Raw genomic sequence first — 21322 nt, 5'->3', positions numbered from 1 at the left:
AGTTAGTGGGCTCCACGGTCCCATGGTAACCGCGGTGGTGGCAGTTTACTCTGAACCAGTAGGTGACGTTGTAATTACCCGTGTCTCACAGGCTCCCTTCTGAGTTGTCTGCGGCTAATTCTTAACGGTTCCTGCGCATTGACTGCGACCAGAGTTCGCACGATCTGTGCGCTGGCACCGTTTAGAAGGCTAAGTGCGGTCAGCCACTAGGGCTCCTGTGACAATCTCTAATTTAGCCAATACATTGTATCATCCTGATTCAAAACTAGTTTATTAGAACCTGTGGATCTGAGGTTGCAGAGATTGCTTTGCAGCTGTAACATTTCTTTCATGTATCCAGGGCCCAGATTATGTAGTGATTTGAATGTCAATAGGCCGATCTTGAATAGGATCCTCCATAGCCAGTGAAGGGAGTGCAAATACATAAAGGAGATGTTGCATTTTTCGGTGTATCCCACAAAATATGCACAGCTATACTAAGGGCTGGTTGGACTCAGGGAAGGGATCACCATGGCTAACCCTGCTGCCATTTGAATACAAGTTAGCTATCAAAATAACATTGCCATTTAGCATCAGCAGTAAAATATAAGTCTAAGGCCCGATTTACATTTGCCTAAAAAACGGAAGCTTTAGCGGAACGGGTGCAGACGGATTTAATGTTAACCAATTGATCCGTTCACGTTGGTTCATTTGAATGGATCCATTCGGTCCGATCCGCCACATGGACCAAACGTTTGGTTCTGCTGCAATTTTTCCGGATCAACGGATGCGTTGCATTGACCACGCGCTTACGGAATGTAGGGTCATGGATGGAAAACTGATGGCATTAAAGACTAATCAGTTCCACCCATTTGGGTGCAGGGTGAGTCAAATGACGGCAGATGGCGTTAAATACTATCCCTATTTGTAGCAACTAGAAGGGAGAATCAATTTGGGGTCCGGCAACCGCTGGAAGCCTGAATTACCTGAGCGCGAGCCCCGGCCTATAGCATTACTCCTATAGTGGCGCTCAACTCAGGCACTACACAGCCGGCATTTAGCGCCAAAACCACCTGCTTTACAGTTTTCCAGCTGTGGCAGTGTGAACTGCAGAAACCATCTTGTTTTCAGCTAAGTGCTAACTAGATCAGCACTAGCCTGTAACTCTTCCTCTCCCAGTGCAGTTTCTAGTCTCCATGGCTACAGAAGGGTTAGTGAGCAAAGTGGAATGCCCATGCTCCAGGTTCCAACCCAGGGCTGTGGGGTTGGTACAATAATACTCCGACTCCTCAGTTTATGAAACCTCCAGCTCCAGGTACTCAAAATTACTCTGACTCCGACTCTACAGCCGGTCCCAGTAGAAGCCACAGCAGCAAGGCTGGACCTGGAGGAGTATATATACCGTATAATCTGGTTATAATAAACTTGGCTATAGTAAACATTCAGGTATAGTAAACTACCTCTCCAGGTCCCAGACAATCTCCATTATATATATTATTTTTATTTAGTACTTACAGTGGTGTGAAAAACTATTTGCCCCCTTCCTGATTTCTTATTCTTTTGCATGTTTGTCACACTTAAATGCTTCTGCTCATCAAAAACCTTTAACTATTAGTCAAAGATAACATAATTGAACACAAAATGCAGTTGTAAAGGATGGTTTTTATTATTTAGTGAGAAAAAAAACTCAAAACCTACATGGCCCTGTGTGAAAAAGAAATTGCCCCCTGAACCTAATAACTGGTTGGGCCACCCTTAGCAGCAATAACTGCAATCAAGCGTTTGCGATAACTTGCAACGAGTCTTTTACAGCACTCTGGAGGAATTTTGGCCCACTCATCTTTGCAGAATTGTTGTAATTCAGCTTTATTTGAGGGTTTTCTAGCATGAACCGCCTTTTTAAGGTCATGCCACAACATCTCAATAGGATTCAGGTCAGGACGTTGACTTCATTTTGATTTCTTCAGCCATTCAGAGGTGGATTTGCTGGTGTGTTTTGGGTCATTGTCCTGCTGCAGCACCCAAGATCGCTTCAGCTTGAGTTGACGAACAGATGGCCGGATATTGTCCTTCAGGATTTTTGGTAGACAGTAGAATTCATGGTTCCATCTATCACATTCACAGCAAGCCTTCCAGGTCCTGAAGCAGCAAAACAACCCCAGACCATCACACTACCACCACCATATTTTACTGTTGGTATGATGTTCTTTTGCTGAAATGCTGTGTTACTTCTACCCCAGATGTAACGGGACACGCACCTTGCAAAAAGTTCAACTTTTGTCTCGTCGGTCCACAAGGTATTTTCCCAAAAGTCTTGGCAATCATTGAGATGTTTTTTAGCAAAATTGAGACGAGCCTTAATGTTCTTTTTGCTTAAAAGTGGTTTGCGCCTTGGATATCTGCCATCCAGGCCGTTTTTGCCCAGTCTCTTTCTTATGGTGGAGTCGTGAACACTGACCCTAATTGAGGCAAGTGAGGCCTGCAGTTCTTTAGATGTTGTCCTGGGGTCTTTTGTGGCCTCTCGGATGAGTTTTCTCTGCGCTCTTGGGGGAATTTTGGTCGGCTGGCAACTCCTGGGAAGGTTCATCACTGTTCCATGTTTTGGGGATTTGTGGATAATGGCTCTCACTGTGGTTCACTGGAGTCCCAGAGCTTTAGAAATGGCTTTATAATCTTTACCAGACTGATAGATCTCAATTACAGTACTTTTTTTCTCATTTGTTCCTGAATTTCTTTGGATCTTGGCATGATGTCTAGCTTTTGAGGTGCTTTTGGTCTGCTTCTCTGTGTCAGATAGCTCCTATTTAAGTGATTTCTTGAAACAGGTGTGGCAGTAATCAGGCCTGGGGGTGACTACAGAAATTGAACTCAGGTGTGATAAACCACAGTTAAGTTATTTTTTAACAAGGGGGGCAATCACTTTTTCACACAGGGCCTTGTAGATTTGGAGTTTTTTTTCTCACTAAATAATAAAAACCATCATCTAAAACTGCATTTTGTGTTCAATTATGTTATCTTTGACTAATAGTTAACAGTTTTTGATGAGCAGAAACATTTAAGTGTGACAAACATGCAAAAGAATAAGAAATCAGGAAGGGGGCAAATAGTTTTTCACACCACTGTATATAGCGCTGAGATCTTACACAGAGCTATACAGAGTATATATTATCTTGTCACTTAACTGTCCCTCAGAGGGGCTCACAATCTAATCCCTACCATAGTCATATGTATCATGTAGTGTATGTATCGTATTCTAGGGCCAATTTTAGGGGGAAGCCAATTAACTTATCTTCATGTTTTTGGGATGTGGGAGAAAACCAGGGTGCCCGGAGGAAAGCCACTCAGACACGGGGCGAACATACAAACTCAAGATGTTGACACTGCTGGGATGCAACAAAAGAGACCCAGCGCTGCAAGGCGAGAGCGCTAACCACTACGCCACTTGTGCATAGTGATTTTAATTGTATTCGCCATGGCTCCTTAGCAGAGCCGAATATATTGCAATTAGGCCCCTGCACACGATAAATTCAGAATTTATTGCATTATTATAATATTTACAAACACGTGTTTTATAAAGCAAGAGATTCTACTGTAAATGCCACAAACATTTCTAACCGGAAGAATGAACAGAAAGAAAGCTTTTGCTGCCCTCTGTTGGTGGAAATTAAGAAATGAATCTGTTTACATATAGGATGTACATACTAGCAAATTTGGAGGACACCTGTACACACTTTAGATTTCTGACTAAAATAATCAGGGATAATCATTATGGCAAACGTGGGGTTTTAATTGTATTTTGCCAAATAGTATTGTTGGAAAAAACTGCAACACGAGAATGATCGCATGAAAATGGCTCTGCAACCCTTGGGAAATGTAAACTGGAATAGATCACAATCACATTCCTACTGATTTTCTTAGGGGGGGGGGGGGGAGGAGGTTGGTCAGGGGATGGGCGGTTTAATCAGTTTGTGCTCTAGTGCAGTGATAGGCAAACTTGGCTCTCCAGCTGTTAATGAACTACAAGTCCCACAATGCATTGCAGGAGTCTGACAGCCACAGTCATGATTCATAAATGCAAATTCATTGTGGGACTTGTAGTTCCTTAACAGCTGGAGAGCCATGTTTGCCTATCACTGCTCTAGTGGTTTGAAATGGACAGGGGGTCCGACCCAAGCATCAATTCACTGCTACACTATTCAGCACCGCTACACTGTCCTGCACTGTCCTACACTGCTACACTGTCCTGCACTGCTACATTGTCCTGCACTGCTACACTATCCAGCACCGCTACACTATCCAGCACTGCTACACTGTCCTTTACTGCTACACTGTCCTGCACTGCTACACTGTCCTAAACTGCTACACTGTCCTACACTGCTACACTGTCCTGCACTGCTACACTATCCAGCACCGCTACACTATCCAGCACTGCTACACTGTCCTTTACTGCCACACTGTCCTGCACTGCTACACTGTCCTACACTGCTACACTGTCCTGCACTGCTACACTGTCCTGCACCGCTACACTATCCAGCACCACTACACTATCCAGCACTGCTGGATATATTATAAAGTAGAATGGTTTGATATTGAAGAGAACTCCAGGTGCAAGCTTCTAATATTCACGCTCCTAAGATTGGTTAAGGCTATTTATCTAGCTCATCCTGACAAGACTGGGCCAGTTGATCTCTGGAGGCTGCCTTCGAAGGAGGGAGGTGGGCAATGTCATACTAATGGTGGGACCACTAGGGAAGTGATATGGAAGGACCTCTAGACCACCAAAGAAACTATGGGGGGGGACACTAGACCACCAGGGAAGCTGTAGGAGGATGAGGGGGTTACTAGACCACCAGGAATGCTAAATGGGGGTGGGGAGACCACTAGATCACCGGGGGAGCTATATGAGGATGGGGGGGGGGGGGGAAGCACTTGACTATCGTGAAAGCTAAATGGGGATGGGGACCACTAGACTACCATGGAAACCATAGACCACTAGGCAAGCTTTATAAACTTTATCAGGATGGGGAACTACTAGACCACCATGAAAGCTATATGGGAATGGGGAGACCACTAGACCACCAAATAACCTATATTGAGATAGAGGGGACCAGTAGACCATCAGGTAATACTGTAAGGGGGTGGGGGAACCACTTGACCATCAGGGCATACTGTAAAAGGGAGGGGGGTGACTAGAACACCAGGGAATCCTAGAAAGGGAAGGGGGAACTGCTACAGCACCAAGGAATATTATAAGGGGCACAGCATAGGGACTACAATTAGGCTGGGCTGCAGACCAAAGCAAATTTGGAAATTTAAGGGGGTAGTCTGTCCTAATTATGTATGTGGGAATTCCTGCTGATTGATGTGAAATGCTGCCTAAATGTGTTTGGGCAACGTGCTGACTAATTATGTTTAGGGAACATCCTGCCTAAATACATTTAGGGAACAACTTGCTTTCGCATGTGGGCTAATGATTGCTGCATTTCGTTTTTGGGTTAATGATTTTTGCATTTCATATGTGGGGTAATGTTTGCTGCATTTCATATGGAGGCAACACTGCTTTCTTATGTGTGGTTATTCAGATGGAAATTCTGCCTTATTATGTGTGTGGGTTTTTCTTTTCTTCTAGTTACCTTTTGGGTTCACTTTGCCTGTGTTTTGGGAATAAACTCTGCCTTTGAGTTACGCTATTACATTACAGAGCGCTCCGCTCACATCCCGTTCTGGCCATACCCATTTTCACTGCACTCTTCCTTTTGCCTTGGTGTCCCAGGGTGCCCCAGATCTTTCCGGAACCTAGCAACACCCCTGGTTCATATAAGGGATAGAGTATGTCATTTCTCTGTATTTTATTACCTTTTTATATACACATAGTTGCCATGAAACTGTCCAGAAGCTCTCACCTTTCTGTAAGAGCTATTACCTGCATAAAGCAGGAGGCTTTCTCCTTCATTTTGATCACCTGGACTAGTCTTTTGACTGGCAGCAAAACTGGACATGCCAGTTTCAGCTACAAACACTGTGTAGTGGCTGTGTTTTATATGCACATTAAAAACATAGTGAGCAAGCAAGAAATAACGCTTGCCATTAATCCCTACAATATATAGTGACACTATAGTCTCAGCAAAACTGGAAATCTCCTACGGGAATGCTTCTGCCCCTGGGAGCATTCTGCACCTGCGCAGTAGTACTGCGCAAACGCAGAGCACTCCAAGCCGCAGGAGCGCAATGTGAGAGTGCGCCTTGCCTCGCATGTGCGATGAAGAGCGACTCTGCCAGGCTTCCCGGCACTATTTCAGGGGACAAGAGCCACCCGGGAAGAGACAGCAAGGGACTGAGTGGCCTCAAGGGGGCTTAAGGAAGCCCTAGGTAAGTATAATACCTGAGATGGCTTTCATCTCAGGTACACTTTAAAGAGTACCTAAATTAAAAATGTCATTAAAAGCTCTGTCTAAAAAGGGGAGATGGGGGGGGGGGGGTTCATGGGGTGAAATAGAGGTTTCCAAAGTGCTTTGGCAGTCTTAGGAAACATGGCTGTGACTGCACGGCTGAGAAGGGGGGTGGAGCATCAGCTGTGACCAGAAGACCAGGTAAGTAATCCAGCAACCTCCTCCTCCATCCATTCTTGTTAAGACAGAGCCTGTCATTTTTACCCTCTAAAGCAGTGTTCCCCAACTCTGTCCCCAATGCCCACCAACAGTGCATGTTTTGTATAAATCTACAGAGGTAGTTCATGAGCTCTGCTGAGACACTAATTACCTCACCTGTGCATTTTTGTGGTTTTCTGCAAAACATGCACTGTTGGTGGGCCTTGCGGACAGGGTTGGTGAACTCTGCTCTAAAGATAAAAGAAAGCACTGCTGAAGAGCAGGTCATGTGGTCAGGTGGGGGGGAGTCAAGTTACAATAAGATTTAATACAGTGCTCTATGACATTTCCTCTGATTTCCTGTTTTCTTCTCCTCAGGAAGCTCCTGTACAGTGCAGGTTGACAGAGAAATGCTGTTTATACCGTTTCGAGAGTATGGCTCTCTAAACTGCACCAGCAATGACTGTACCGACAGACCTACGTGGGAATCCAGATTTAGAAAAGAAAATATAATAGAAGGAGCCGGTTTTACATCAGTTGATGTCAATGCTAGTGACTGGGATGGAGCGATCATAGCCTGCCAGGTGGATCCAGATGTTGGAGACTTAGTCAGATCCCAGGTCACAGTCATGGCTTATGGTAAGTTGGTCCTGCACATACTGGGGTGAGGTCCTGTCTATATGGGGGAGGGGCATCTTTGGAAAAGGGAGAATCTGGATTGGCCAAAAGCAAGTACTGATGGGCTTCCCTCCCTTCACTGCTGGAGGGGAGAAAGATGCTCCTAGAAGAAATAAAGGTAGAACCTACAATAAAAAAGTAGAACATAGAGAAGTGATGGTCAAAGAGATGCTGGGAAATGGACCAATCAAATGCAGCAGTGATCGATATTCACATAAAATTAGCATACCATTTACACCGGCTCAGAACCATTAAAGTGCTCCCGAGCTGAAGTCAAGGAAAGCTACATTAGGATCCAACGACACAAGTGAAACAGAACAAACCAGCAGGGCTGTGGAGTCGGTACAAAAATCTTCCGACTCCGACTCCTCAGTTTATGAAACCACGACTCCGGGTACCCAAAATGGCTCCAACTCCGACTCCTTAGTCTAATACTTAACAGGGCTGTGGATTTTGTACAAAAATCATCCGACTCCTCAGTTTATGAAATCAACGACTCCGACTCCGGGTGCCCAAAATTGCCTCGACTCTGACTCAACTCCGACTCCACAGCCCTGCAAACCAGGTGAAGAATAAAATCTATATTTACTTACCTGGTGCTTCTTCCAGCCCCTAGAAGTCTACTGGCTCCCTTTCCGAAACTCCAGTGCTCCACGGTGTCCTGTTGGCTCGCCGACCCATAGGATGATTGGCGCGGGAAGGCATGAACATGTGCTTGTGAACGCGCCCATGTCACCTGGTGCGTACTGCGGCTGCACAGCAGTCTGCTCAGTCGGGTGACATGTGCGCGTTCGGGAGCGGGTGCTCATGCCTGCATACGTAGGAATGCCAACCAGCCAATGAGTTGGCAAGCCTTATTGCCAGCTACTGGAACGCTGTACACTGGGAAGGACCGGAGTTGCGCCAAGGGAGCCAGTAGACTTCTAGGGGCTGGAAGAAGCCCCAGGTAAGTAAAGATAACTTTAACGCTTCACCTCGTTTGTCCTCTGAAGTGAAACAGAGACAAAGCACTCTCATGTATTTTACCATATATATCAGTGGGAACATTAGAGAAAACACCTACCTTGCTCTCTGTTTCATTCTTCACTGCTCAGCTTGGTTCTTATCAGCCCTGATAAAATCCCTGACTGAGCATTCAGTCTGGCTTTGTTTAGGAATCATAGCTAAGTCTGTGTTCTCTGGTGTCTTTTCAAGCCCAAGCCTGCCCCCTTGTGGCTCTGCTCAGGAATCATTATAGCTGAGTCATTATAGCAAAGCCAGATTGAATGCTCAGTCAGGGATTTTATCAGGGCTGATTAGAAGCAAGCTGTGCAGAATGAAACAGAAAGCAAGGTAGGTGTTCTTTGTCTCTGGTTCATAAGGTCTCTACCCACAAAGTGATTTTTGCAGGCATTTTTTTGTTGCTGACCTTTTTGTGGCAAACAATCATTTTACTAATCAAGTCAGATCACTGAACAAGCAATCCTTCAAATACCCATTGACTACCGCAATAATTTGCGTGATCACTGAAACAATAGTTACAGTGATCATTTGTTTTTCATCCATAAACTATGCTCAACGATTGTTTGTCGGCGGAGATCCCCGATCCACGTGGCCGTGCATGCTTAGCCATTCACTGAAATGCTGATCTCACACATCACAAACTATACTATCTGTTCACCAGCCACTGCTATGCCCTGATATGACTCAAGCAATGGCTAGAGTGATCCCCAGCAAATAGCTGCCAATGCTTCTTTTGTATACCTTTTATGTGACAGGTTTTTCGTTATACAGCAAAATGTTATTGTTATTATGCAACCTATGTTTGAATTTTGTTCTTGAGAAGAGGATCAAAAAATGAAAGAATTATTAGAAGTCATATAAAGGTGCAAGTCCCAATTTTAGACTGCTGTGCATGTTCGCATATGCTGTGCGTATGTCACAGTCTTGCTTGCTGGGCATAACAGGACAACTCATGTATAATAAATACACCACCGTTCCGAACCATACACCAGAGTGACATCTGGCAATGCATATGCACAATTACTACTATGAGGACCTATTCATTTCATTGGAAAATTGCACATAAAGATTTTAGTTAATGTGAAAAAAAAAAACACCTTAGGATAATGAATTGTATATGTAGTACGGATAATGAATAGAACATTAGTAGCAAAGAAAAGTATCATATTTTTATTTTCAGTTATATAGCTTTATTTTAAAACATTGCATCATACTGTCATATTTGCAGTTTACAAACTACACTCTGTATTTTAAACTATAAAACAGAGCAGAGCCAATGCCTCCTTGAACTTCCCTTCAGTTAAACCTTCTCTAAATCTGACTCTGACTTTGTTTTTGATCTATAAGTGCTTCAGAAAACAGCACTGTAGCCAACCCAAGTTAGGTCAGAGAAGCTCTTTTGCATAGATAACAACATAAGTTTTTTTTAAACTCTTCCTGTACTGGAAAACAATATGAGACTCTTTTCTTTGCTACTAAGGCTGTGTTTCTTAGCTGTACTACACATACAATGCATTATCTCATAAATGTATGTTCGCTTCATGTTTCCTTTAAGTGTCGAAAGATCTGGTTTATATAAATTAGGCCTTCACTATATCATAAAAGTAATTTCTCCTTTAAAGAAAAAATTCTTAATCAACATACCAGAAAAATTATCATAAAGAAGACACAATGCAGTAAAGCGCAGTAATATTGCTGTGCACAGACAATATTACCCTTACTACCGGCACTATTTACAGCGACTTACGCTATTAGCGCAACCCGCGGTACTTGACTAACGTGGCTGTTGCTAAGGTAATCCGTACAACTAATGCTTGCTACTAATGCGCGTTACCATAGCAACGGTCACACTAGTCGAGTACCGCAGATGACGCTTATACCGTAACTTGCGGTACAAAGTGCTGCTAGTAAGATAATATTGCTGTGCGATGTCTGTGCATGGCAATATTACACTGCTTTCCTGAATCAGGCCCAATATTTAGTTCTCTACAGCTGATGTTCGAAAAAAAATGCCCCAACCACTTAGTAATTAGAGCAACATTACCCTTTTTTTTTTATAAAAAAAAATGAATTGTACTGTATAATGATGTTTCCATTGGTCACATGACCTGAAGAACTGCGTACAGTGAGCAAGCTTTTGCGCTGTTTGCTGATTTTTTGCTGCGTCAGTCCCACTGTTCAGCCTGCAAGGAGGAAGGCACCGGCTGAATCTGACGGAGAAGACTGCAGCCTATAGCGCAGTCAGTTTGTGGTGCAAGAAGCTGGCTGTTTCCAGGCTTCTGACCAGATACCAGTATTTTACAAATTATTTACCTGACATTGGCTAATTGAGGACCTCACGGACAAGATCAATACAGGCTCTGCAGTACAAATCTGCACATAGTTACTGTGGTAGCAAACATACATAAAGTTAGTCAGGATGTAGCAGCACACCGCTAGCACACAGATTATTTCAACTGGTGACTTAAAGGACACCCAAAGTGAAAATAAGCTAATGAAATAAACAATTGTATCTATCCTCCTTCTCCTAAAAATGACTTTTTAAGACATTCTACAGTTTTATTTTATATTCAAATCTACCTTTTAAGTTTTTACTGTTTTATTGTTTTTGCTCAATGACACATTCATTGAAGTATGCCAGAGCTAAAAATCTATGAACTATTGACCCGTTTTATCTCTTTCCTGCTCTCAGAAGACATTTTCTGCTAGGAAGTGTTTTAAGGCTGTAATTTCTAATCAGTGAGGGTGATGCTATAGTCTGATCCAGTCCTAACTCAGACAGGAACAGCCACTTACATACCTGATGATTAACTATTTCAGGCAGAGAAAGAAAAAAAGGAACACAGCATAGTTATTTGTGTGCTAGGCACTGTACATATCTATGTCACATGTCACTTTGGGATTCCTTTAATCCAGGATCTCACCAAGATACATTCTACACCGCACATTCTAACCTTCTGGGAAGGACTGCATGCCGGTTTGGCACTGGAGTCTCCAGCAGTGGAATGGGGTGAACTAGTCACCAGTGTACAGGCTAGCAGAGAGTGGTGGCTTCCACCTGGGGCTTCTCACACTAGTGTGTTGCTTTGTAGTTCCTTTTCTATAAATATTGTATCTCTGGACACACGTACATAGTGAAATTACCTGTATGTTTTACCATTGCAGCTCTGCCATCTAGAGTGACTATACAGCTGGAGGAGGAGCTAGAGGAGGGAAAAGAACATGAAGTCACATGCTCGGCTGAAGGAGTGGCTCCTGTCAACTATCTCACTATATCACTGGCCAGAGGAGGAGAACCATTTCTAAATAAGTCCTATAGCGGGGACTCCGCTAAAGAGCCAGAAAAACGGATGACAACATTTAACTTCACAGCTCATCGTACAGACAACCTGCAGGACTTTGCCTGCCTGGCTACACTGAATCTTCCCAATGTCACCAACACCACCGTGTGGTCACCCCCTGTCACTGTTAGGACATATGGTAAGATGGATCATGTATAAAGTATGCTATGATCACTCAAAGCTGGAAAAAAGGAAAAAATAGGCGGCAATGATAAAAGCCACGATTAGTGGCAGTAGATAGAAATTAGGTAAGGTCGTAGTAAAATATCGGTAAACATACCAATATTTTACTGTTGGAATTAAGTAGTAGAATATCATTCATTTTAATTATATTCTACTAGAGGCAATATTCGGCGCCCCTTTTTCCAGGTGCCTTTTTGATATGTACGCATGATTACTGTGTACCCTCTGTAATTGGTTTCTCTCTTCTCAGGAGACACAACAGTTTCTTATTTTGAGTTTATGTAAGGAAACGCGGAAATGCCGCCGTCTCTCAAGGTGAGGCGGCTGTTTCCGCGTCCAGCATGGCGTCACAACGCGGAAAAAACGCTGCATGCCGCATAGGCAGTGCGGCGGAATCCGCATTGGGAACGGCGGAATCCGCATCAGAGGCGGCCCCCGCACTAGATACATTGCATGACAGTACTGGTGTGGCTGGGACTGATAGTCCACCAAGATTCAGACTTACACGCGCGCGAGCAGAAAGGCAGAGTTTAAATAGCAGTTAGAAGGGTGTCGGCTGACCAGCTGGGTCAGCTGACAAATTCCACTGCTCTCATTGGACCAGCAATTAGGGAGGTCCTGGAAAGGTCCTAGAGTATATATACTGCTGGTTGTTCACTTGCTCTTTGTCTGGCGTGCGATCACATATGTGGGAGCACCCAGATCCGTAGTCAGACCCTGAAGTGTGCCGGGACCAGCTGGAGCTGTAATCCTACACTTAGCTAGATATTTGATAGCTAAAGTACTAGTTTGATTGTGATTATATGTTATGACTTTTGCCTGCCTCGACTATCCTCCTGAACTCTGACCTTGTACCTCGATATTTCTGATACTCTGTTGCCGAACCTCGGCTCGTTCCAAGACTCTGTTTCTGCCTCCTGATTTTGTACCCCGATATATCTGATACCCCGTTGCCGAACCCTGCCTGTACTTTGACTCCGCCTTTGCATACTGTATTTGTACTTTATCTGTCCGTGTGTGTACGACCTGGCTTGTCTGACCTCGAGAACCGACCTCACGATTGGAGGCGGTTCCCAGTCCTGTTAGTGACACTTCTTCCTGAGTGTCACTCTCGGACTTTCCTTCCTACTGTCAGTCTGACTCCTCCCGTCTTGGAGAGCTCAGGTCTGCGGAAGGAATACGTGCAGTTCTCCTTGCTGCACTGAGGCCTAGGCCTCCTAGTGTTACTGTTACACCAAAACACTACACTCTACTCAGGCGAACAGAGGTTAGTTTGTATATCGGATTATCGGTGAGACTGCAGATCACTTATAATCTGGTATATATCTGTATTTCCGGCGATACTGCAGATCACCGGTAATCAGATACTCTCTGCGCCCACCGATCGTTACAGAACGCCAGACCCAAAAAATGCAAATGGACGCACATACTGACCGTCTGGGCGCACTTGCCACTTCGGTGGAAAACATCAACCAAGTGCTGGGTAGCCACAAGACTATGATTGATGTCCTGTCAGGCTCTGTGCAAACCCTCCAGACGTCAGTTGATTCAGTGCGATCCTCTCCTAGTACTGACATACGTATGCCTGTACCTGATAAATTTTCCGGCCACAAGTCTGACTTCCGGAATTTCAGGAGTAGAGTGTTATCGTATTTCGAGTTGAGACCCCGATCCTCGGGGACTGAGACCCAACGGGTCACCTTTATTAAAACTTTGCTGTCTGGTGACTCCCAGTCATGGGCATACAACCTGCCTTCTACCGATACTGCTCTGACCTCGGTAGAGGAATTTTTTAAGGCCATGGCCGTAATCTACGACGACCCTGACCTTGCTGCATCCTCTGAGCGGAAGCTCAAACTTTTACGGCAAGGCAGGGGTCCAGTCGAGGATTATGCGGCCGAATTTCGTAGGTGGTCAGTTACGGCCAGGTTTGGCACTTATGCCCTGTTAGATTACTTCCTGTCTGGGTTGTCAGATGAGGTCTCCGACCTAATGTTAAGCCAACCCGAACCCAAAACAGTCGACGAGGCCATCTCATCGGCCATTCGAATCGACCGTAGGCTACGCCATCAGAGACAGACTAGGGGCAGTCATCGGCTTAGGCCGACCTCTTACACAGTGCCTCCCGCTGCACCCCTAGTAACTCCGTCTCCTTCTGTCTCATCATCTCCGGTCTTGCCTCCACCTGAGCCGATGCAGATCGGTCGGTCTAAATTGACCCAAGTGGAGAGAAGACGGAGATTGTCGGAACAACTATGTTTATACTGTGGTGAAGGGGGGCATAGGGTACGAGACTGTCTCATTAAGCCTAATAAGGATAAGCCGGGAAACGCTACCGCCTAGGAGTGATAAGGGGTGACACCCTAGGCGCCCAGCTCGCACCCCTGAAAGAAAGACGATTGCTCCTCCCCTGTACGATTACATGGGGGGACAAATCTGAAGCCACAGAGGCCTTTATTGATTCAGGCTCCGCGGCTAACTTCATGAGTTCCGAATTTGCAGAGAAGTTGGACATTCCTCTCACCCTAGTAAAACCACCTATCCAGGTTACTGCCGTGGACGACTCCCCGTTACAAAGGGACCGTCCGCTGTCCCAGACACCAGAGGTGGAAGTCATTACTGGGGTACTGCATAGGGAGAGTTTACGTTTTTTTGTGTTACATATGACCACCTCCACCATTGTCCTAGGTATGCCTTGGCTGCAGCTTCATTCGCCACAGATCAATTGGGCGACAGGACAATTAACCAGTTGGTCAGACTTCTGTTCCCAACAGTGCCTAGGAAAAGTGGTATTAGGTCAGACCAAGGTACATGTGGAGGGTGTTCCCGAGCAATACTCCGAGTTCTCGGATGTATTCTGTCCCAGGGCTGCTGATAGGTTACCTCCTCATCGCCCTTTCGATTGCCCCATCGATCTCCGTGCCGGTTGTATGCCCCCTAGGGGTCACCTGTATAATTTGTCTGGACCAGAGAAGGTGGCTATGCAGGAGTACATCCGTGACAATCTGGCCAAGGGGTTCATTCGCCCCTCCCGCTCGCCTGCAGGGGCCGGTTTCTTTTTTGTTAAGAAAAAAGACGGAGGTCTTCGACCTTGCATCGATTATCGGGGCCTAAATAAAATCACGGTGAAGAATCGTTATCCGTTGCCATTAATAGACGATTTATTCACGCAGGTCACAGACGCTAAGATCTTTTCAAAATTGGATCTGAGGGGTGCATACAACCTGATCCGCATTAGAGAGGGCGATGAATGGAAGACGGCATTCAACACACCCGATGGGCATTACGAGTACTTAGTGATGCCCTTCGGGTTGTGCAATGCGCCAGCCGTCTTCCAGGAATTGATTAACGAGGTATTCAGGGAGGTGTTGGGTAGGTTTGTGCTTGTATACCTTGACGATATACTAATTTACTCCAACAACCTCTCCGAGCACAGGGTCCATGTCAGATTTGTGCTAAACAAGTTGAGACAAAATCTGCTGTACGCCAAGTTGGAAAAATGTATTTTTGAAGTTACATCTGTCGCCTTTCTGGGGTACATAATCTCCACCTCGGGCCTGTCTATGGACCCTGCCAAGGTATCCGCTGTTCTGGAGTGGCCTCAGCCGGTGGGGTTAAAGTCGTTGCAACGTTTTCTGGGTTTTGCAAACTATTATAGGAGGTTCATAAAGGGGTACTCCACCGTTATTGCACCTCTCACCAGTCTCACTAGGAAAGGGGCGGATACTACTCACTGGTCGCCTGAGGCCCTACAGGCATTTTCGACCTTGAAGGAGCTGTTTTGCACAGCACCCATACTAAGACACATAGACACTTCCTTCCCTTTTATTGTTGAGGTAGACGCCTCAGAAGTCGGGGTGGGGGCTGTGCTGTCTCAACGTTCAGGCTTACAGGGTAGATTGCACCCATGTGCCTATTTTTCTCGGAGATTCTCTCCAGCAGAGAGAAACTACGATATAGGCAACAGGGAACTCTTAGCCATTAAACTAGCCTTTAAAGAATGGCGTCATTGGTTAGAAGGAGCGGAGCATACTATCACGGTTTTTACCGACCACAAGAATCTGGAATACATCGAGGGGGCTAAGAGGTTAAGCCCTCGTCAGGCTCGATGGTCCCTGTTTTTTTCAAGGTTCACATTCGTGATTACGTACACCCCGGGCAGTAAGAATACTAAGGCAGATGCGCTATCCAGGTGCTTTGAGCCAGAAACAGCACAGGCCCCCGTCCCTGAGACGATTGTTCCGCGAAAATTGGTGCTGGCTGCAATTGATACTTGGGAAGACTGGAAGGAGACGTTGAGCCCCTTCCAGCAGGACATCCCGGAAGGGAAGCCCGAAGGGGTCATGTTTATTCCCTTGCCCTTTCGTCTTCAGATCCTTGAAATGTTCCACGCACATAAAAATGCTGGACATCCTGGAGTTGCCAGAACACAGGATCTTGTAGCCAGGTGTGCCTGGTGGCCTTCCCTGTCTGTTGATTGCAGGGAATTTGTTAGGGAATGCGCAGTATGTGCTAAGAGTAAACCCTCCCGGCTGGCACCTGTCGGTACCTTACAGCCTTTGCCCGCCCCGAGTGAGCCATGGACCCACTTGTCCATGGATTTCGTGGGTGAGCTCCCCAGGTCTGAAGGCATGTCGGTCATTTGGGTGGTAGTCGACCGCTTCAGCAAGATGGCCCATTTCGTGCCCTTGAAAGGACTCCCCTCGGCTCAGGAATTGGCCGACCTGTTCATCATCCACATTTTCCGGCTGCATGGCATTCCGGAAAACATAGTGTCGGATAGGGGAGTCCAATTCATTTCTAGATTCTGGAGGGCATTTTGCCACCAAATGGGCATGAAGCTGTCTTTCTCGTCCGGCTACCACCCACAGACTAATGGCCAGACTGAAAGGATAAATCAGTCTCTAGAACAATTTTTGAGATGTTATGTTGCGGAGGCACAAGACGACTGGGTCAGATTTTTGCCCTTCGCAGAATTTGCTCAAAATAACTTGAGAAATTCCTCCTCCGGATTTTCGCCTTTTCAGGTGGTAACGGGGAGATCGCCCAAGTTTTCCCCCTTGCCAGTTGCCTCCTCTCCGTTTCCAACCCTGGAAGCCTGGCACAGGGCATTTAAAGTCATCTGGGGGAAGGTGAAGAGTAATCTGGAAAGGGCATTCCAGAGTCAAAAGGGTCAGGCTGACAAAAGACGCTCATTGGAGTGGAAGTTCCAGCCAGGAGACTTGGTCTGGGTGTCCACACGTCACTTAACCCTGAGACAGCCCTCAGATAAACTGGGCCCCAGGTTTGTGGGTCCATTTTCAGTGGCCAAGAAGATCAACAACGTTACGTATTCCGTTGATCTTCCCGCCAGCATGCGTGGGGTAAAGTCCTTCCACGTATCCCTGCTTAAACCAGCAGTCCATGTGGGTCCCACTCCTCCTCCTCCTGTGGTGGTGGACGACCAACCTGAGTACGAGGTAGAAAAGATATTGGATTCACGCATGGTACAGAATTCGGTACAGTACCTCGTACATTGGAAAGGGTACGGCATTGAGGAGAGACAGTGGGTACCGGGTTCACGCATGCATGCAGACGAGTTAAGGAGGGAGTTTCATGCCTTACATCCCGAGAAACCTGGTAGGAGTTGTCCGGAGTCCACTCCTCGGGGAGGGGGTACTGTAAGGAAACGCGGAAATGCCGCCGTCTCTCAAGGTGAGGCGGCTGTTTCCGCGTCCAGCATGGCGTCACAACGCGGAAAAAACGCTGCATGCCGCATAGGCAGTGCGGCGGAATCCGCATTGGGAACGGCGGAATCCGCATCAGAGGCGGCCCCCGCACTAGATACATTGCATGACAGTACTGGTGTGGCTGGGACTGATAGTCCACCAAGATTCAGACTTACACGCGCGCGAGCAGAAAGGCAGAGTTTAAATAGCAGTTAGAAGGGTGTCGGCTGACCAGCTGGGTCAGCTGACAAATTCCACTGCTCTCATTGGACCAGCAATTAGGGAGGTCCTGGAAAGGTCCTAGAGTATATATACTGCTGGTTGTTCACTTGCTCTTTGTCTGGCGTGCGATCACATACGTGGGAGCACCCAGATCCGTAGTCAGACCCTGAAGTGTGCCGGGACCAGCTGGAGCTGTAATCCTACACTTAGCTAGATATTTGATAGCTAAAGTACTAGTTTGATTGTGATTATATGTTATGACTTTTGCCTGCCTCGACTATCCTCCTGAACTCTGACCTTGTACCTCGATATTTCTGATACTCTGTTGCCGAACCTCGGCTCGTTCCAAGACTCTGTTTCTGCCTCCTGATTTTGTACCCCGATATATCTGATACCCCGTTGCCGAACCCTGCCTGTACTTTGACTCCGCCTTTGCATACTGTATTTGTACTTTATCTGTCCGTGTGTGTACGACCTGGCTTGTCTGACCTCGAGAACCGACCTCACGATTGGAGGCGGTTCCCAGTCCTGTTAGTGACACTTCTTCCTGAGTGTCACTCTCGGACTTTCCTTCCTACTGTCAGTCTGACTCCTCCCGTCTTGGAGAGCTCAGGTCTGCGGAAGGAATACGTGCAGTTCTCCTTGCTGCACTGAGGCCTAGGCCTCCTAGTGTTACTGTTACACCAAAACACTACACTCTACTCAGGCGAACAGAGGTTAGTTTGTATATCGGATTATCGGTGAGACTGCAGATCACTTATAATCTGGTATATATCTGTATTTCCGGCGATACTGCAGATCACCGGTAATCAGATACTCTCTGCGCCCACCGATCGTTACAGTTTAGTAGTAAAAATGTTTCTGTACCATGTTAGCCAAACAAATTATGTAGGTAGAAATAAGAAAAACTTGTGGAAAGTAATACCTTTTAATGGCTAACTGATAAAGGATTATGCAAGCTTTCAGGGATCTAGTCCCCTTTTTCAGGCGTATTTCCAGATGTTAGCTGATGTAAAACACTGATGCAGGTAAATAGTAATCATGTAGATGGCAGTTGTGCTGGCTACTGTTTATGTTAAATATCAAAGGCAAAAGCTGTAATTCATTGTGTGTAGATTTTAGCTAAGTTTAGTGTCTCCTTTGCAGAGGTATGAATCTCTGCAGTCTGACGTGCTCTGAACAGTGTAATATTAAAGCAGAGTTATATTAAAAGCTTGTTATATTTTAGACACACAATTACAAATGTTTATGTTGCCCACAAGATACATTTCCTCTGCTCTCTGTGAGAGAAAGCTCTGCCCGTCTCTGACCGAGCTCTCTGCACACACAGGGTTAACAGATACAATGTATCGGAATTCCCCCTCCCCTCATGGATCACTCTGGTGTCAGATTACAGCAGACTGAAAAATGTGAAAGGCATTAGATAAAAGTAAACAAAGAGATACAGATTCAAATGTATACGCCAGTACTTAGCAACACTTCCCAAACATTTTCTATCTCAATTGAAAAAAACATGTGAATCGATAGTGTTCCTTTAAACAGTCAGGGAAAAGGAGGGACCCTGAAGACGATGAGCAGCATGGGGGGTGTCAGGAGTAATATACAGTATGTCCAAATTCAAGAACTTTTTTTGCTTCGGGTGTTCTCTAAAAGATAAGTGCTTTTTGTTCACTATGGAGTTATTTTTGCTTTCTAACTGGTCTTAAACTGTAGGTGTAATAAGTCAATATGTTTTGTATATATCACTCATTTTTTGGTGACCTCTATTTACAGCTTTGCCAAATGAACCCCAAATTACAGCCGAGACATGGATGGAAAAAGGGACAGTCGCTAAAATTGCATGTGATGCCCATCAAGTATTTCCTGCAGAAAATGTCACTGTACAGTTGTCTATTGATAACAACCCTGTTAACATTAGTTCCACCATTGGCAGTGACAAAGTAACTGCAACTTCCACAGTAGATACCAGTGATTTACTACCTGGTGAGCACAACGTGACTTGTACATCTCAAGTGTTCAGCTATCGCAAGTCGAGCCATAACCTTATCCATATCTATGGTAAGTATTATTGTAATTATGTACTTATATAGTGCAGACATTTTCCTCACCACTTTATAATGAGTAGATAGCCTTGTCCCTCAGAGGAGCTCAAATAATACCTACCAAAGTCATAATTTAGTGCAGTGATGGCTAACCTTGGCACTCCAGCTGTGGTGGAACTGCAAGTCCCAGGAGGCATTGCAATACTCTTGACAGCTCTAAGCATAACTCAGGGAGGCAGAGGCATGATGGGATTTGCAGTTTTGTCACAGCTGGATTGCCAAGGTTAGCCATCACTGATCTAGTGTCTTTACCTAAGTATGTCCAAGCAATCATTAACCATCTGTTCAAAACACATGCTCAAAATAAGCTGGAACAGTTATGGCAATAAAAATGACCAAGTTATCAAAATGGAGGCTCTTTCCAATAAAGACCGCAGTATCTTTTATACTCGGCCAATTTACCTTGCCATGGATTAAACTTGATTCCTGCTCTGCCTACACTAGTCAGCACACAAGAACAGTATCTTCTAAAACCTGAGTTTTAAATGAAGACAATTCTGTTTCTTGATCTTTCAACAAAGGGAATTCATTTACCTACATAAATCTTTCTCCAAGTTGGGACAAATTCTACCACTCACATAAAAAAATTGGTTGCGCTGGAGAAGGAACAAGAGAGCAACAGCTGGTAACCAGACAACAAGGGTAGCTATGCTTATCTGAATTTGAATACCAATACTATTAACCACTTCACATCCAGGAAAAAATAGAAAAAAACACATTACTTCTCAGTTTTACCAATTCCAGTTTAAAAATAAAAAATGCTACTGTAAAAAAACCCCACATTTTTGTTTGTCTATTTCTCCCATTTATGTTATGTTCCTGACACAATTTATGGTGAGGATATTTGATTCTGAAATAATGCTGCAGTGTGTTTTTTCACTATCAACCGAGAAAATACAAGTATTTTTAATGGTAAAAATTAATTTTATTGTCTCAGGGAACATATATTCCCTTTCACCAATTACTGCTGCAGCAGACAGTGCCAGAGGTGTAGAAAGGAGCAGTGCCTAATCATGCACAGCTGTGCTTCTGCTACAAGACGTATATCTACATCCTTGTGGCTTCGATGTCACAGAGGATGTAGATATACTGTAGATGAGGCTTAAGTGATTAATAAGGTGTGAAAACCGAGGCAGGTCATTTGGAAGCGTGCTCTTGCACGAACTGCGCCTGAACTGGGCTCCACCATAGACACGATGGCCATGCAGCAGTGTAATTGGGACCACCGGATCCCGAATTACTTCTCCTTCTGAGTTTCTACAACTTGGGAGCGGGGAAATGTGATTAACATCACCCGGAATTTGAGCGGCACCAGGGTGAGCCGCCATTCGGCTGTCATTTGTCTCACCCTGCGCCAAAGTGACCGGGGCAACGAAACAGAAAGTACCCATGAAAACCTGTCCTGTGAGGAAACGTAGGAGTAAGGCTCTTTTCACACTGCATCCGCTTAAAATGGACAATATAAACACATCCTAACGCAGTGCAATTATTTGTCTATGGTATGTTCACATTGGCGCATC

General features: G+C 45.3%; 1 protein-coding gene across 1 annotated transcript in view; it reads left to right on the top strand.

Annotated features, from left to right (window-relative positions):
* Positions 1-21322, top strand: part of LOC137562746 (intercellular adhesion molecule 1-like) — a 61438-nt gene that overhangs the window by 23222 nt on the left and 16894 nt on the right. The window contains exons 2-4 of the mRNA XM_068274395.1: positions 6945-7205; positions 11412-11726; positions 19474-19758. Of these exons, the coding sequence (XP_068130496.1) occupies positions 6945-7205; positions 11412-11726; positions 19474-19758 (861 nt within the window). The remainder of the gene's footprint in view (positions 1-6944; positions 7206-11411; positions 11727-19473; positions 19759-21322) is intronic.

This window comes from Hyperolius riggenbachi, chromosome 3 (assembly GCF_040937935.1).
Source record: "Hyperolius riggenbachi isolate aHypRig1 chromosome 3, aHypRig1.pri, whole genome shotgun sequence".
Lineage (NCBI taxonomy): Eukaryota > Metazoa > Chordata > Amphibia > Anura > Hyperoliidae > Hyperolius > Hyperolius riggenbachi.
This window is presented reverse-complemented; position numbering and strand designations above follow the sequence as displayed.